At 35.6% G+C, this 19,553-nt stretch overlaps 1 protein-coding gene across 1 annotated transcript; it reads right to left on the bottom strand.

Annotated features, from left to right (window-relative positions):
- Positions 1-8,299: 8,299 nt before the first annotated feature.
- On the bottom strand, positions 8,300-18,388 carry LOC131436842 (BSD domain-containing protein 1-like). The gene is made up of 4 exons (XM_058605772.1): positions 18,043-18,388; positions 17,342-17,926; positions 9,611-9,762; positions 8,300-9,396 (listed from the first exon to the last, which is right to left on the bottom strand). Exons 1-4 carry the CDS (start codon positions 18,054-18,056, stop codon positions 8,897-8,899), a joined length of 1,251 nt encoding a protein of 416 aa, XP_058461755.1. The 5' UTR covers positions 18,057-18,388; the 3' UTR covers positions 8,300-8,896.
- Positions 18,389-19,553: the final 1,165 nt, after the last annotated feature.

Here is a 19,553-nt window from a genome sequence, read left to right as displayed (position 1 = left end):
GATGAATTCGGTGGTTGCTGAATGGTATTCGTTTCGTTTATAGCCAAATGTTCACGGATAATATCAAAATGATGATGTGTTGGTGTCGTTCTAAAGATTTCAATATTACACGAAAAGATGCATAACTTCCTATCAGAATCTTATATAGCATTCAGTCAAGCTGATGTAATTTACTCAATACGTTATTTCAATGTAATAACGTGTGATTTATATGCAATATTGCTCGAAATAAACCTGTTTTAATCCACCTAGTGGTGTAATGATGCTCTTCTCATATATAATACTGCGGTATTCAATTCACAATGTTTCCCTTAGGATTTTGAAAGAAAACTAGGATTGCTTGTGCATAGAGAATAAAACAGTTCTCTGATCGGTTAGGTCATCCATTAGAAAACGAAACGGTTCACTATTAAATGTACTTCCAGTACAGGAACCTAAGAACCGGTATAATCGAAGTCGGTTCGTACGACCACCAATTAACATGGTGTACAAACTCTACTAGTTCATATTCTAAACGACGATTTAAAATTTTGTTGTATCCGAAAATATGCAGTATTTTTTTTGTGTATAGTACAATATTGAAAACACACTACCCTATAACTCCGCAACCGGAAGTCGGATCCGGATGATATTCAGGAATTCCGTATCGAGACCTTCCATTTGAATCCAAATTTGTGAAAATGTGAGATCTATTTTGGAATATATGACCACTATTTCCGGTGCTTCCGGAACCGGAGCCCGGGAACCAGGATAGCCGAAACCGGTTTGTTTAGTTACATACTGATAATGGCTATCGATTTGTATATTTTTGAGACCAGTTTTTTTACGTGTTTTGTTTTGCCGGTTTAAGTGACGGTGTACAATATTGAACACCTAAGACCTTTCATGAAGTTTGTCAAAATCGGTTCAGCCATCTCCGAGAAAACCTAATGAGATTATTAGACACATACACATAGCCACACACATACATACAAACACAGATATTGCTCAGCTCGATGAACTGAATCGAATGGTATATGACACTTGGCCTTCCGGGCCAAGTTTAAACATTATTGCATTTGATGTTCAGTAACATTTTTTTTCACGTCAATTGATTATCACATCCACATTGTTACAATTATTTTTTGTTACCTACTTTCAGACGTTTCTGTGTTACCGTTTGTACGGGTGCACGTTTAATCTTTTTCGGCGCTGGTGAGTAAATTTTTAGTTTTGTGAAGTAATATGTGCAGGGCCACTGAGAGAAAAACCGGGCCCGGGGGGATTTCAATAAGGGCCCCTTGAAAAACACCTCTTTCTTGGAAGATTGAAAGAGCAAAAAAAAAGGTCCCAAGGTATGTTCCATTATGAGCAACAACAAAGAATTTTAAATCCTCGAATTTACGGCCCCCCTAAAAAGTCCGGGCCCGTTATATAAAAATGTACACCTTGTTTCGCTATCGCTTGTTAAAAAATACTCATGAAATTGAAAATTTTCACTAATCGCGCTGTAATACCGGAACCGGAAGTCGGATCAGGATCAACTTTCCGGAGACTTTTTAACAAATTTTAAGACCTTTCATTTTTTTCTTAGTTAGTGAAAATCGGTTAAGAAATTTCCGAGAAAATCGAGTGCGCATTATTCAATAAATTAGCTCATATTTCCTTGTAATTCCGGAACCGAAAGTCGGATCGAAATGAAATGGTATGAGTCCGTAAGACCTTTCATTTGAAACTAAGTTTGCGAAAATCGGTTCAGCAATCTCTGAGAAACTCAGGAACATTTGAATCTAAATTTGTGGAAATCGGTTTAGCCATCTCTGGGAAGATTGAGTGCCATTATTTGTCACATGCACACAAACACACACACACCGTCGATATCACAAAATGTCTGTCTATATATATATATATATATATATATATATATATATATATATATATATATATATATATATATATATATATATATATATATATATATATATATATATATATATATATATATATATATATATATATATATATATATATATATATATATATATATATATATATATATATATATATATATATATATATATATATATATATATATATATATATATATATATATATATATATATATATATATATATATATATATATATATATATATATATATATATATATATATATATATATATATATATATATATATATATATATATATATATATATATATATATATATATATATATATATATATATATATATATATATATATATATATATATATATATATATATATATATATATATATATATATATATGTATATATAAATAGACAGACATTTTGTGATATCGACGGACTGAGTCGAATGGTATATGACACTCGGCCCTCCGGGCCTCGGTTGTAAAGTCGGTTTTCACAGCGATGGCATAGCCTTTGTATATGAGAAAGGTAAAAAACAGAAAGAACATGAGAAGTCGAAAAACTAAAGAAAAGTTTCCAAGGCAATGCTTGTTCAAGTGTTGCCAGAAGCATGTAACCAATATGAAATAAAATACAATCAAAATGAACATGTTCATACAAAAAAAAATAATAAATGCATAAAAAAATGATAATATAGTTTGAGTAGAGTTTAGCTCATTGCCAAACATTTATTGTCTCAATTGTGCCGGGTAGAGCTCATGGCAAGAGTAGAGTTCGATGCACCGAGTTAAGCTGATGGTCAAAGTTGAATATTTATAAGAGAAACTGTTGCGTCGGGTAGATCCCATGGCCAAATTCCAATCACAAAGAATTGAGTTCAGAAACATGCGAAACAAGACAAAAGTAAAAGAAACTTATGATTATATACAAAACTTCTGAATTTCATCTGTATCCGACTTCTGGTTTTGGAATTATAGGGTAAAGTGTGTTAAAAAGGCGGGTGGGTAATGTCAGAGACATAACTGGATGTCGTGAATACGAAAACAACAGACATGTTCCTTAACACTTCCGAATATCAATTGTATGAATTATTCAAGCATTCCCCTTTTTCACATTTTTCGCAAAAACAAAAAAAGCTTCACTTGATCTCGATTACTGTGAATTTCACACAGCGAAAAGTGCACAAATCTAATCAGAATAAGAGAAACTGTTGCGTCGGGTAGATCCCATGGCCAAATTCCAATCACAAAGAATTGAGTTCAGAAACATGCGAAACAAGACAAAAGTAAAAGAAACTTATGATTATATACAAAACTTCTGAATTTCATCTGTATCCGACTTCTGGTTTTGGAATTATAGGGTAAAGTGTGTTAAAAAGGCGGGTGGGTAATGTCAGAGACATAACTGGATGTCGTGAATACGAAAACAACAGACATGTTCCTTAACACTTCCGAATATCAATTGTATGAATTATTCAAGCATTCCCCTTTTCCACATTTTTCGCAAAAACAAAGAAAGCATCACTTGATCTCGATTACTGTGAATTTCACACAGCGAAAAGTGCACAAATCTAATCAAACTGTTCTAGATTTGCAATAAACTGAGGATATTTCTCTACGATTTGCGACCAACAAATCCTAATAGTTCTTTAGAAAACTTTTAGAGCCATGAGAACGACTGATATTGTGTAATGCTCTCCACCGTTGTTTTTTCCCAATGTAAATGACTGGCAGCTGTGACGTAATCGCTCTTGTCGAAAGCGAAACTAGCTGTGCAGACGTCAAAAACACATTTGCTCGCAGTGGCGATAGAATCCAAACTGATTCAATTTTTGTTAAGAGATTTCCTTTTATGTGATTTCGTTTGTAGCTTTTTCACTAATGGGCGGTCCTAACGGCTATAAAAGTAGCCGCTTACAGAATTTTAATGTCGATTATTTCATTTCGGATTTGCATAATTTATTAAAAGAAACTATCAATATGCTGTAGAGATTCGTTTCCAGCATTCAGAAGGGTCAAATTGCGTAATTCTCTACGACATTAAACTCTGGAACATTTTTCGCAAAAAAATGCTTAACTTGATCTCGATTACTGTGAATTTCACACAGCGAAAAGTGCACAAATCTAAGCAAACTGTTCTAGATTTGCAGTAAACTGAGGATATTTCCCTACGATTTGCGAACAACAAATCCTAATAGTTCTTTAGAAAACTTTTAGAGCCATTAGAACGGCTGATATTCGCCCTTATTCTGAATAACGACGTATTGATTTTTCAATCGAATGTGGTTCGATCGAATCATAGCTACCTTTGATTTTGCTAGCGTTATTGGGAATACAAATGAAATACGAGCGAAAAAACGATACGACGTTATTCAGAATAAGGGCGATTGTGTAATGTTCTCCACCGTTGTTTTTTTCCCAATGCTAATGACTGGCAGCTGTGACGTAATCGCTCTTGTCGAAAGCGAAACTAGCTGTGCAGACGACACAAAACACTTCTGCTCGCAGTGGCGATAGAATCCAAACCAGAGATGCCAGGTAAAAATTTAAAATATCTGCAGACAGGGTCTGTAAATCTGAAAAAAAAAATCTGCAGTGAGCAAGTATGCCTTGCTGGCAGCAATTTCTCTATAAAGTATGACACGCAAAACTAACTTGGCGAGCAAAAAAAAAAAAGGTCGCGGAAATTTCAAAAGTCTGTAAATATAGACGAAAGTCAGCGAGAATTTCAAAAGTCTGCGAGAATTTCAAAAGTTTGTAAAAGTCTGCACAACAAAAAATGTCTGCAGCACTATACCCCAAATCTGCAGATTTACAGACAAATCTGCAGACCTGGCTTCTCTGATCCAAACTGATTCAATTTTTGTTAAGAGATTTCCTTTCATGTGATTTCGTTTGTAGCTTTTTCACTAATGGGCGGTCCTAACGGCTATAAAAATAGCCGCATACAGAATTTTAATGTCGATTATTTCATTTTGGATTTGCATAATTTATTGAAAGAAACTATCAATATGCTGTAGGGATTCGTTTCTAGCATTCACAAGGACCAAATTGAGGAACTCACTGAGATATTCACCACTTTTCGGAACATTTTTCCCGGACGATTTGTTGTACAGCAGCAGATATTTTGTTCTCTTCCTTAGAACGCGTTCTGATTGGCTGGTGTTGACATGGATCAAATGAGACAGGTTTTTCAATAGTGTACTATTGAAATACTTCAATGCTTTTGCTATACACGTTTAAATTGAAAAATTTCGATTCTATTGGTAGTTAGATTATATAAATCCTTTCACAGATCACTGAGCTATGAGCTTTAAAAATACGAGAAAGGCAAACGCGCCCTATGAATTATCCTCTTTGATACTCGTTTATACCAAACATTTAAGAAAAGTTTAATTTTGAATTATTTGAGACTATGTCACAAAACTGAAAATTTTATCATAAAATTCTGATCATATTTCCGATGGCATGTCGCAAGAATTATGTTGATTCATTAGATACAACAATAGATATTCACGATCAAAAACTTATCACTTTCTCAGAGGGTAAATTTTGAAAAGGCACCCCATAGTAAAGTAAGTTGTATTCACGACAAAATTTTATACCATCACTTAAATGGGCGAAACAAACACTTGAAAAAGTTTCTAAACTGGCCTCAAACCTACTTCATTTGATAGTCATTATCAGTAGACGACCAAATGTGTTTAAAAACTAGACCGATTTTCGAAAAACCAAAAACACTCAAGTTTTCGAAATCAAATTTATCATAACTAAGTATTCTTAGAATTTTTAAATTTTGCTTTGCCGAGCCGTAATTGGTTTTTAAAATGTATAAACGGTTACTGTTCCGTTCCACGGGGATGATTTTAGAACTGAAAAGTAGTGTTTGTAGCATAATTTCACAAAGAATCTGAAAATGCAACTGAAAATTATAAAATTTCAGCTAAAACAACCGAAATTTGAAAAAGTTTACATAAACTTTTCCGCATTTTTTTTATTGCTTGCGCGCTGCTGTTTCGTATTAAGGTGGTGTGAGAAATGCACATTGGGCACGGTGGCATAATATCGTGAGCAAAAATTACATAGAAAATAATGACGCGAATTTATGCAGCATTGGGTTTTGTGTTGAAATAAAAACCAGTTGAATACAATAAAATGGGTATTGTAAGAAATCGTTTATTTTCTAAGTAACTGTCATTTATAATGCTAATAATGTCCAATTCTGTTGAGTTCAATGCATTGATGTTGCTGAAGCAATAAAGCTTGGCTGTGTAATATCGTATAACAAGTATTATTTTAGATTGTAGCAATTTTTATAGCAAAACTAAAACTTCGTCATTGACAAGCTACTGAATGAAATGAATACAAGCCAAGTATTATCGTTCATTAACCTGATATACAAACAAAATGATAAACATTGTGGTCAACTTGGAGCCAGTCAGCATGGAAAACTTATTGGAATTCATTGGTTTTTCAATTATTATGAATACAATGAATCAACGCTTGATTTTGCTTTCAAAATCGATTGAATAATAATGAGCTACGAAATAACTTTATATTTAATTTCGTGCCCCAAATATGTGCTTGAGAAAAGATTCACTAATGTCGTTTTCGATTGAGAAAACTGAAACTGACCCAGTGTAGTTTCATCAAGCAAACACTTTTCACGAAACTGTGTTGATTTCGCACTTAGCAACGAGGGTTCGAGCAAACCTGTTATAAAAACCAGGTTCGAAACTGACTCGATTTTCAGTTCAACAATGTTAAAACTAGGTTCAAAACTGGCTTCAAACAAACGGTTTGACAGCAGTTAGAGTGGAAACTGGTTTAGGTTTGGCATCAAGCGAAAACGACATAAATAATTTTAACTGCATGGAAAGATGAACTATTAGTTATAATTGGAATGTATTCGAATAATGTAATCTAAGAAAATATTAAACTATTGATGATGGCACCGGAGGCCAGAGGACATTTGATCTTCGGTTCGTTATCGTTGAAATAGACATTTCTAGACTCTTCATGCTATAATTCCGGAAGTCGCTTCCGAAAAAAGTTAATGGTAGTTTATGGTACTATAAAGTTTGTTCATTTCAATCTAAGTTTTCAAAATCCCAGCTAGTGATCTCCGAGAAAATGTAGTGAACTCATTATTGCACACACATGAGTCGACCTTCTTCGGCTGTGTATGTGAATATTTCATCATACCGGTTGCACAAACTCGCAGTAGCAGAAACCTAAGACAAGACCTGACAACTGGCTTCTTATTATTCATTACGTCCAGTCTTTTTTACAACCCAATATAACGAGAGGTAAGCCCACTGCGCTCAATCATTGAAAAAAGTTCTTGTTTCTATGTGTCCGATTTTCTTGGTATGCTTTGTGCGACAGTTCGTTCAACTGAAGCGGATAAAAGTTTGCGCGCATATTATGACGCTACATTTCACCTTAAAGACGCGAAACAATCGTAAGAAAAATCTAAATCAACATCAACCACTCCAATCAGTAGTCATTATCAGCAGACGGCCAAACAAAGCGATTCCGGTTATTCGAAAATTATTGTGAAGAGTTCCACAGTATTATATATGATAGTGTGATTGATATGAGAAAGGTATCATTACATCACTATGTGGATTAAAACATGTTTTTTTTATTAAAAGGCTTCGGTTCGATGATTCAAAGCACAAGGTGCTGATCTCGCAATCCAATTGTCATATGTTCAAGTGACGACCTGGATGGATAAGTAGTGCCAGTTGAATCGCAGCACTAGACTTGCACTTAAAAATCGATTGCGAAGGCGTTTGCATTTTTACTAGTTTTGTGAGAAATGATATTTATTTTGACAAAATTATGATTTTTTTCGAAAATAATTTCTTAAAAACTAAATTGCAAAAAAGTTATGTATATTAAAAATTAATAAATAATTACGAAAAAAATAAAAACAGCATACAAGTATTACTATACTTTATCCATCAATGTTACAGATTCCTTTGCAGTGTAAGAATCAAGCGAAGGGAAACAGTAAATTATCTTCTTTGGCACAATCATTATAATCTTTTGTACGCATGATTGCAATTTGTTAACTTCAGAATGAGCATGAAGATGAGATAAGTCCACACTGTTCTGATAGGTGATTTGAATAGTTCCTTTCAGCATACAAATATTATTACTTTATCCCTTTCTACTCACAAATATTATTACGATATGAAAAAGTATTGTTTCACTAATACTTTTAAATTGATTTTCCCTGGCTTTAACCCACGGTCACCTTAAACAGATATGTCAGATCCTTGTATATTCATTGGGACTGCAAAAAAATGGATAGTGGAGCTAAGATAGTTAGAGCAACGGGTGCCATGAAACTGCACAGGATGCAAAGGAAGTTCGAATATAAATTAAACTGAGAACGAAATTTTTAGTTTTTGGTTAGTATTAAAATAATACAATCTATTTCTGCTTACAACGAAAAGCGACAGTGATAACGTTCTGCACCTACGCCATCTAAATGTACCAAATGTTGTAGTCATTATCTATGCAAACAAAAAGATTATCTTTATACTAGAAAACATTCTACGTAACACATATGATTAGAAAACCATTTGGTTACTGGATCAGTATTCTTCACTTCCATGCTATAAGGAATAATATATGAATACAGTATGCATCAAATAAAAATAAACATGAATATTTTATTACACTTTTGTCTATTAATATTCAACATCTTAAATTGGATTTAAGACAATCATGCTTGATTTAAAATTTACAAAAACTTATTTGTAGAAACATGTGTTCACTAAGCCCTACAGATTCCAAATCCAAATCCAATCCGGTTTATGCCATACACGATTTCAATGACCAGCCTCCATCGAAGTAGATCGATTCTGATCTAAAATGCTTTCCAATGAACTATAGTTCAATTAATAATGTACATTTTAAAATAACTGTTTCGAGGAATAATCATCATCATTTATCGCGAACTGTCATTTGGAACAAAGGAGGAAAATGTAGCTCATTCTAAGTCAAACTCTTTTTCCCAGCTTTCGTCGGAATTGGATGATGAAACATCATCTTTTGTAAAATGATCCTTCTCCATCTTCAGTTCTTTCTGTTGTTCTTGCTTCTGTGGCTTGATTTGAGTTTTCTGTTTATTTCCAACCCTGCTGGGGTTTTTTGCATTGGCAGCCTTTTGTGGCTGCTGATTTTTTTGGTTGATGTTTCTACTATTAGCACTTTGTGGTTGTGACGACACTTTCTTCGTTGCAGTTGAACCGCCAGCAACTTTACTGGTAACCGTGATCACTTTCTTCTGCGGAGTCTTTTCGATGTCTGATTGAACGAGCAAAGCTTCATCGACCGGTTCCATATGCCCCGAAACGACCGCTTTTTCGCGTTCTTTAATTTCCTGCTCGTACTCTTCCAACAGACGAGCCTGTTCTTCCTCGGACAGTTCTATATTGGAAGCATCGAACTCCGGTACTTCTGCCCAGGCGATGTCATCTGGAATAATATCTGGCAAGGGGTAGTTAGTTAGCTCGTGTCGTGTAATGGAAAACGGATAAGATGGACGTTTCTTTATTTCGAATAACCCAATGACAAAAGGAATAGTTTTATGTAACACTTGTTAGGAATACGGTTAGGTACAGAATTGGCATGCACGATAATAATAAAACATATGTAAAGGAAAACAAAATAATATATCAATGATCGTCAAACTGAGTCCCACCTTCTTCGATTGTCCGTTTTGGTTGATCTGTTTGCACGATAACTTTTGATGGAGCAACTGTTTCTGTGGAAGCTACTGCCGCTTTGGCCTTCCGATCAGCCAAGTCTGCATTTGCGATGGCGTCCTCCAGTAGTGCTTTTTTAAACAGGTATCTGAAATTATACAATTAATCAGAAATTTACTTAAATTGTCATTGCGTATTTATTAAAATGCACTTGCCAGACTCTTTGCATTCAAATAAATTTAATTTGGAACATGCTTGTTCATGGCAGTGAGTAATTTTTCCTATTTTATATTGTTTGACATGTAACCAAACTAGAGAAGTTTAAACGGTACTAATTACTAACCAGTAGCTACATTTCAATCCATCATTCTATCAACCACTAGTTTAGAAATATCTAACTTGAAAATTGATAATAATATTACTATTGTTTCGCATCGCATGTATACAGTTAATCATTCCTTATACATTTAGAATTTGTTACTGATTTCCACCCGGATTGACGGTTCAATGCATAGGGCGCTAGTCTTACAAGCCAGTTGTCGTATGATCGAGCCTCGACCTGGACAGATTTTTTAGTGTCAGTTGGATGGTAGCACCCTAGGACAGGACCTGACAATTGTTAATACACTTCGAGAGCCATTTTCGGACCAGCTCGTGATTGGTTGAAATTGACATAAGTACAAGTTGTTGAAATTAATATTACTGCAGGGTGGTAGAAAGTGTTGTCAGTAGTGTGATGATGGTGATGATGATCCCACCTCATAGCCCCTACAAAGGTGTGAGCTGGACGATTTATGTAAATAATAATAAAAAATGGAGCACATATTTTAACCAGGTAGCTAAATATAAAACGATCTGGTTAATCCAGCAGGTATAGATTTTCCTTCTAAAGTACAACTGAGAACAAGAAAACATTCAAATATTTCCGGCTTACTATCTATCCAGGGTCATTCAAGAAAATTTCCTACCCGGAAAGATCCTTGATCAATTCAGGAATCGAACCCGATATCTTTGTCAGTATCAGACAGTAAAGGACTATTCACACATATCCGGTCCGGTTCAGTGCCGGTACGACACCGTGCACGGATACTGATATTATTTCATTCGTTTTCTATGCCCGCATTTACACCTATCCGACATCGTGCCGTTTCAGTGCAGCTTGCCGTCAGTGTAGCGTCCGTCCGGCAAACTCAAATTCGTCGTCACCGATATTTTTTATTTTCACTGAAGTCGGTATGTTATTGCATTGGCTGTGCCGGAACGGAAACAGTACGGAAACGGAACGGAAGGGTTCCGATAAAAAAAGAACACTGACGGCGCACTGAAGGCACTTTCACTGAACTGTCACGGAACTGAAATGTGTGAATAGTCCTTAATTCACCTGGCCCTTCCCGCCGGACCAGTTCATCGATACAAACATCAGCTACGATGGAGTAACGAGACTGCGGATGAGCAGAGCCAAGCCCAATTCCATCAACAACTTCCGATCCCGATTAGTTTCCGAAATATAATCAATAAATCATTACTCAACTCTTACAAAATCAAGATTCGAACTTGACACGTAGAATGCTAAAGCTCTCAAAAATAAGAGAACATATCCAGTTCCAGTCATATTCATTTTCCAGATTACCTCTACCTGCTTTGCATACTTTTGTAGACAACTCATTCCTTTTTTTACTCTGAAACAAACTATTAAAAATCCATCATCATCACACAGAACATAACAACCTAATGCGTCTTACTTGAAAAAAATAATAAATAAAAATAAATAAATAAAATAAATACAATCTTCGTTATTTTAAACAATTTTCGAAAAAAAAACATATTGCACTAATTCATTTAGGATCTAATTACAGAATAGATTTTACGTGCGAAATACACAATTTTTTGAACTCCCTCAATGTTGCAGCCCGCTTGATTCGTCCTGGCATCGAATTGAAAAAACTAATCCATTTGCACAATAACGAGTTTTGCGATCTGGCTAATAAAAAGCTTGGTGTTCTCGCATTAGACGCATTTCTAGTATTGTACCTATGCAAGTCACTTCCTCTTTCAATCTGATCACACAAATATCGAGGCAGCATTCCATTTAAGATTTTGAAAATGAACACCATTGTTAAATAATATACTCTCTGTTTCACTGAAAGCCATTGTAATGCATTCAATAGAATATTAGAGGAAGTATATCTATTACATTTTAAAATCAATCGCATGACCTTATTTTGCAATCGCTGTAGTCTCAATATTTGCGTGTTGTTAGCTAGGAACAGAATCGATGAGCCGAAGTCAATGTGAGAAGAGATTATTGATTTATACAGGAGAATTTTAATATCGTCGGTAACAATGCAGTTTGGTATTGCATATTTGTTTTTCAGATCATTTTTTCAAATTTTTTTAATTTCAGTAGGATTTAAGTTCAATTTGTTTTTAAGTCCTGTCAATGTGGACAGTATACGAGTACATTTAACAATCACTGAATGATACAAAGAGAAAACCTGAAATCACGAAGTGTGATGTGGACGAGAATATTGATTATATTGTGTTTTAGAAAAATTTTATTAAACTGTTTCAACTAAACGTTTTCTTTAAAACAAGCATCTGATCAAAATGAATTCAAAGCTATATGATTGACTGATATAACATTTGTCTAAGTGTTTTTAAATGATAAATAATCGCATGTTATAAGGGGAGAAGCTTTTCAGAATGAATAATCACCTCGACTGGCAACAGTGATCGCGAGGAATGTATTATTTATAACAGGGAGCAACAGGAATAAGAAGAAACATATTCTTCTGGAAAAAGAAGCCAGTTGTCTGGTCCTGTCCTAGGGTAGCACTTATCATACGTGCTGTACGCTATACGTAGGCTGTTACTTATGTATTGAGCCTTGGCAACACTAAATGTTGCCCGGTGGATTTGACGTTTTTAACCATTACCCGAACCAGTGTTGGTGATTCCCGATAATTTGACGGAAGCTGCTCGATATTTATCTATATTGTATACAACATTTTCAATCCGGTAGAAGATGCTACAAGAACTCGTATCTCTCAATGCATGAACCGTGAGAAAATTTTTCTACATTTCTTCTCTCCACTTCATACTCTGCGTATTCCACGGCCCTTAAAAAAAATTACAGTCTGGTAATGAACGGTGTTGTGTGGAATTCACCAAGAGAGAATCGCAAGTTGACAATTATCGCAGAAAATCGAATCGATGATTCGACCTAATTATTCTCATACTAGGTTGCAATATTTTAAAACCCTTGTGTGGAACATTCACATACATTTTCATAGACACAACTTATACAAAGGCAGACCCTGTCAGCTTGGAGCGAAGTCAATCTTCAGTTCAGCAACGCCATCGCACGGCATCACATTCAACATGTCATGTCAATTGTATGTGTGCGCAACCCTACTATTTTGGCGCGCACGAATTTGAGATTTTTCTCCCCTACTTCTGTCATTTGAGCGCTATTTGTTTTGAAAATTTCACCTCAGCAAAACAAAAGGAATTGAGTCGTGAATATTTTCGTGCAATGATTTATCACAATTTTCGTCGTAAATTACTAAGATAAAAGTGCTTCAATCTATTTAGATCGACTTTTGGCAGCACCATCCCATGCGATTGTAAAAAACTGGTATACTTAATTCAATCGTGGCCGTAGCAAATACATTTTTTTGTATTTGATCGTAGTTCGCTTGCCGATAAATTCAAAGAAAGTCGCCCAAAATCAGTTGTTTTGCCAGAAAACATCGATGCTGTGAAAAATATGATAATGTAAAAATATGATAATGTGACGTACCATAAAATGGAGGTAGCCTTGGGGTACCATGAAATGGAGGTCACACATCGATTCAAACAACCGAATATTTTAGCACCTAAAACGTTGAATTAATGGGCCATCCGCCCTATAATCCTGACTTGGCACCTAACAACTTCCGACTTTGTTCCTTTCCGTGAAAAATAAACTGCGTTGAGAACGATTCAATACTTTTGAAGAAGCTGTTGAAGCGTTCAAAGACCATTTTTTGGGGGGGCTTCAAGAAGAGTGGAAAAAAATGTTATGAAAATTGGTTCAAGAGTATGTAAAAGTGTATTGATCATCTGGGGGAATATTTTGAAAAACAATAAAACCATTTCCGAAAAAAATAATACTGTTTTCATTTTTAGTCTAAATACATACAGGGTCCGCCATGTAACTTTTTTTTTAAACATGCAATAAAACACAAACGGTTCATCCGATTTCGATTTTTTTTCATCTTAAAGTACAATCCTTCCCGTTAATTGTGGAATATAATTTCATTCAAATGGCTGCCTCGGTTGGCCTTGCAGTACGCCATACGGTCGGTCCCGTTTTTTAGTACATTTTCGATTGTATGCAGCTTTATTTCAGCTATGGCTGCACGAATGTTGTCCTTCAAGGCTTGAATTGTTTCTGGCTTGTCCACATAACACTTATCTTTGACAACCCCCCAAAGATAATAGTCTAATGGCGTCAAATCACAGCTCCGAGGCGGCCAAACGACATCCGAATTTCGACTGATAAATCGATCTTTGAAGACTGTGCGCAGAAGATCGATCGTAGCGTTGGCTGTGTAGCACGGAGCGCCGTCTTGTTGGAACCAAATGGTGTTCAAGTCTTTCTCTTCAAGTAACGGGAAGAACCAATCGCTAATCATATAGCGGTAGTGCTCGCCATTGACAGTAACTCCTGCCTCATTTTCGAAGAAAAATTGCTCAATGAATAACGTGCGGGTTTTCCTTCCCCCAGATGCGACAATTTCGCTTATTAACATACCCGCCGAGATGAAAATGTGCCTCATCCGAGAAGATGACTTTTTGGCAAAAATCGGGGTCTTCTTCAAGCTGATCGCAAGCCCAGTTGGCGCGTTCCCCAAGCGTATACACAACCATATTCGTTCAGCGGAAGAATAAAACTAAGTTTCTATCAAATCAGAAGTGACATTAAGGTTACCAATGTCGAAATAACCGCTAGTTCAAAAAAAAAGTTAGATGGCGGACCCTGTAAGTAACAACCCTCGTTTTGGTTGATCTGGGTACCCGGCAACCGAGACAAAATCATTAGTTTATCAAACAAACAAGTATTTTCCTACCATTCATTCAATATGCCGATCTATGTTATCTCTGTTAATAACATTGTAATATAAACTGATCTACGCAATATTTGATTTTTATCATTCAATTTATAATCTTGAAAGACAAGCAATAAGATAAAAGGAGAAAAAACACCAAATAAAACTTTTCTCAGAAGCTATAAAGTTGATAATTTGAAATTGATAAGTTAAATAGAGAGATAATTGAGTACAATATAGTAATCAGATGTAAAACGTTGAAAAAATCTGATAACTGAAAAGAAAAAGAAACACCTACAATTGACAACTTTTTAATAAATAAAAGCAGAAACACCCAATGGATCTATTCTTGGTTGAGTTGGTTCTTGGTTCCACCGGATTCCACACGACATCTAAGCTGGTACTGTTCGGATAAAGATAATAGGTACTATCAATCTCCTAGTGGACCCCAGCCCCTATAATTAACCACGATATTACGATTGCTAAATTGGAAAAACTTGGATTCAATTCTAGCATTCATATCTTATGGATCATCGTTTAGCAATAAAAATTGGTGTTACAGAGTTTCCAATGAGTTTATCGCTTCGTGTGAAATTCCGCAGGGTAGCCATCCCGAACCTTTAATAGTTTTACTGTTTTCAACGACGTCAACTCTTTTAATGTTAACCGAAGGAGAGCGAATCCTGACGGATGCTCGACCATTACGCTCTCGAATAAAAAAGTCATTTCATTTCGAATACTTTCTGGAAGGATCCCCGATAGTCAGGACGACGTGTGTTAAAGACCTTGGTATTCTTCTCGATGAGCAACGGACATTCAAGCAACGCATCAGCTATATTGTTTCTAAAGCTTCTCGAAATTTAAGAATTGCATTGATTCTAAATTTAGATTTTTACGTAAAAATTGTGTCTTTATCGTACAAAATAAACAAAGTTCAATTTTTTTCGAAAGCTACAGTAACCGTGTTGACATTTTTAATCGACAAAAAGTACCGAAAAACGGTTTTTTAATAATAAATAAAGATTTTTAGGGTATTACAAACATTTCTAATACGGTTTTGTGTTATGTTCGACCAGATAAGCTATCTCTACTATGTCACTTTAAAGGTATATTCATTCACTATAGCACAGTGTAATCTGTCCGATTCGAACTATGTCGAAAAACTAATCTACCAGATGAAACGATGTCATTTTTTTGTGTCAAGTAGAAGTTATGCCAAACGAGTATATGCCAAACAAATTCATGCCAAATAACGTACACCCATTTCAAAGGATTATTGCAATATCACAGTAAGATCACAAATTAGGTTCAAATATATCGTGGATATTTCATCAGTACATTAGCAGATTATGCCAGATCGTTCCCAAATTAGTTTTGAAGTACTTCAAACAACTTGTGTAGCCCTGTAGATGTTTTTTGTCGTGAATACGACTTACTTTACTATGGGGCGCCTTTTCAAAATTTATGGAAGAATGGGCAGAACTTAATCGTGAATATCTCGACTTGTATTAACGGCAGCAACATAATTCTTTCACCATTTTATCAAAAATATGATCAGGAATTTAGGATAATATTTGGAACAGAGTGAGATAACCACAAACAACTCAAAAATTAAATTTTCTAAAACTTTGAAAACAACGCAGAAAACTTTTTACTTTTGCTTTTGTCAGGAGCATATCCTCATCTGAATGCGTATAAAAGGGGGACCGTGGTTTCGATCATTTCTTCTTGTGTGGTGGATGGAAGCAGAAGCCGTGAAAATGATTTATCATTTGGAAAGCAAGGTCGTCGAGGGAGCGATATTATCAACCAACAGCGACGGAAAGTGCACCTGCACTCTATGCAACCAATTTTGGTAGTCGTGGCGAGAAATCGTCTTCAAGTTTCAGAGCTTAGTTCCGGAATATGGGTTTAGAAGTCAGAGCCTGCGTGTTGAATTGGATTCTGGAAAAAGATTCCGGAACTGATTTCAGTTTCGAAATTGTAGTCTGCTAAAATCCAACTGAATTCTGAGTCTGTTCTATGTTCTGAATCTAGTTCTTGAGCTCAGGTCCAGTTCCTATTTCCAGAATTCTTCAAATCGGTTCTTTTGTCATGAATACGACTTACTTTACTATGGGGCGCCTTTTTTTCAGCTTTACCACGAATATCTTTTGATGTACTTAACCCAACAACATATTTTTTTACAAGCTATCGGAAATATTAACAGGAATTCGTTATTAAATTTTCAACAGCGTGAAAAACCCCTAAGAATAATTGAAAAACAAAGTTTTCTAAAAAGGCGCTATCATTCCACACAAATATTTTGTAAGTAAGCGTGAAAACTAAGCATGTATTAACAGAAGAGAAAGTAAACAAAAAGAAACTCTCATTGGTTCAGGTGACCTTAAGAAATGTCCACATCGAGTTGAAAGTTTGTTTCCTTTGTTCGTAAGTTTACTCACGTAACACTAAACACATTTGTTCTAAGTATGTAGATACGAACACTAGTAGACATTAACTACATTCGTCTGTACTTATCTTTGACAATTGTATACGAAAAAATGTCGAGTAATAACAAGCCAGAATTTCACAGACATATTCGAAATGTTTTCTCGTTTTCAACTAATAAGTAAAAGCGGCGCTGTTACGTACCTCTTCCAAAAATCCATGTGCGCCACTCTGCTCGGTACTAGCATACAGTATTGGTCATTCAAGATCATACTACTGGCCAAATGACGCGCTAATCTTGGTTCCGTGAATTGCTCTTGCTCAACCACCTCCATCCATCGTTTGTATTTCTCGCTCAGCTCGTCGGCCGGTTCCTCTAAGTAGGTAGTTTCTAGTGATTGTAACTCGGCTAAATGTCTGTGGAAACCAGTCAATCCGTCGGCTCCTTCATGAGTAATCAATACATCTTCGCCCTCCTCTTCTTCCTCTAGTGATGGTACCAGTGCCTCGGTGACCTGCCCAAGAAAAGAGCTGAAACTTTTCTTCATAGCCCCTACTGTGGAGTCTGGTTCACTGAGACTGAGCGAACGACCAAGTGCTTCTGTGGCGCTGGTTGCCTCCGTCTTCACAACCGTGGTTAGTTCGGTAAGATCATTCTTGACTGCTTCCAGAACCGAAGCCGACCGAGACTTGGCTGAGTCTAGCCAGGATCCCCACCAGCTACCGGAACCTGAAGCACTTCCGGTCGGACTGGTAGCTTCCATTTCTGGACTTTTGTCACCAGTCGAACTGCAAAAAAATGGAACGCAAAAAGGAAAGTTACAGCTGCTCACTAGCAGTATATGAAAACACTTGACAAGTAGATTTCTGAAAAGTGTCATTTGAGAAAAAGAAATTTTTCTCACCTTTTGTCTGCCATATCGACACACTTTTAGTACGCAACAATAGATTAAACTGTATGCAGTACAGGCGAAGATTTTTTCACGATTATAAACTATTTTGGTTTTCGATTGAAAACAGTTACTTTTAAAAGTTGATTCAGATGAGCATTTTTAAAGCATTTCCCATCGAATGTAAAAGCTAGCTGCATTAATTATTGAACACTATTTCTATTTATTTTTCCAGCTCCCCACAAATCTTAGCTAACTCGAACGTAAATACCTACGCATACACGAACACAACAGTCAGAACTGGATTATTTTCTGCTACTTTTGTCTACTAGAAGGTTCATCCATACGGGGCGGGAGGAAAACTATCGAAACTCACACAAACATATTTTTATCCAGTTTGTCAACATCAGGCGGCAGCGTTGCCAGGTTGCCTGAATTGCCTGGCAAATGCCAGATTTTTCTCTATTCGCCAGACACTCAAACTAACCAGATCTTTTAACACATTTTCCAAATTTTCCCAGATTTTCCAAATTATCCTAGATTTTGTCAGATCTCGCTAGATCTTCACGATTTTGGTCTCTATACGATAGGTGGGGATACCTTTTTTTTGCTCACTGAAAATTAAACCCGGCAAAAATGTCCTTGTATATTGCAGACCCAGACAAATCCAGATACAATTTTGAGTTTTAACAAATTTTAAAAAAATAACATGGCAACTCTGTCAGGCGGTGAAACACAATTAAATTAAAATTTAAACTATGTCGACTGTCAAAATGTTGTACACGCTTATTTATTTTTATTCAAATAATGGAAACTTTAGTAACCCTTTTTTATTTGGAAAATATTTCACTCGTGTAGTATCTTTGCCGATATTTTAACAGCCAAGTCGACGACTCGACCTGCCACTCGTCTATCAAAACTGTATCGTAAAATTGAGTACCCCTCAGTAACTCGTACTGTCAAAACGAGTTTGCTTAAAATTTTTCTGGAACTGGCAACTTGGACCAATGAATTGATATTTTGCGAATAATAGTTACCATAACCTTATTAACATATAAATTACAATTGAAAAATATCAACAAAGCAAAACGAACCGAAAGGGGAAATACACATGGGAATCAATTTCTAAACTAAATTAAAGTCGTAAATTCGAGAAATTCGGCATCAATATCCGATAAATCTTAACCCGAATGAAAGATTGAATTTTGGAATGCTAGCGCGTAATTTGAGTATGCAAGAGAAGGAAAAAACGAAAAGCTGAGTGCAAACATTATTATTATCTGGAAACCCATTTACAATTACGATGTTGTAGTTTTATAGTTTTTCTGAAATATTCTCACGCAAGCTTCTGTTTGCAGCTTTCGTACGAAAACTATAGATCAGGCCATGAAAGGGAGTGAAGATTTTTTTTAATAAGAGTGTATGAGTAGTACAATAGAAACAAACTTAATTAAACTTTATAATTTTATGCATTTAATTTATAGACATTTAATTCATGAGCATTTCTAGACATTTCCAGTTAAGCG

The sequence above is a fragment of the Malaya genurostris genome, chromosome 3 (assembly GCF_030247185.1).
Source record: "Malaya genurostris strain Urasoe2022 chromosome 3, Malgen_1.1, whole genome shotgun sequence".
Taxonomy (NCBI): domain Eukaryota; kingdom Metazoa; phylum Arthropoda; class Insecta; order Diptera; family Culicidae; genus Malaya; species Malaya genurostris.
Note: the sequence above shows the minus strand (reverse complement) of the source record. Positions and strands in the feature narration are given on the sequence as shown.

Bases quoted from the DNA above. Each gene is read 5' to 3' on its own strand.
- LOC131436842 (XM_058605772.1), bottom strand. The intron at 9,763-17,341 runs GTACGTAACAGC...GTATAATTTCAG, and splicing joins CACATGGATTTTTGGAAGAG to ATACCTGTTTAAAAAAGCAC. The intron at 9,397-9,610 runs GTGGGACTCAGT...ACCCCTTGCCAG, and splicing joins AAAACGGACAATCGAAGAAG to ATATTATTCCAGATGACATC.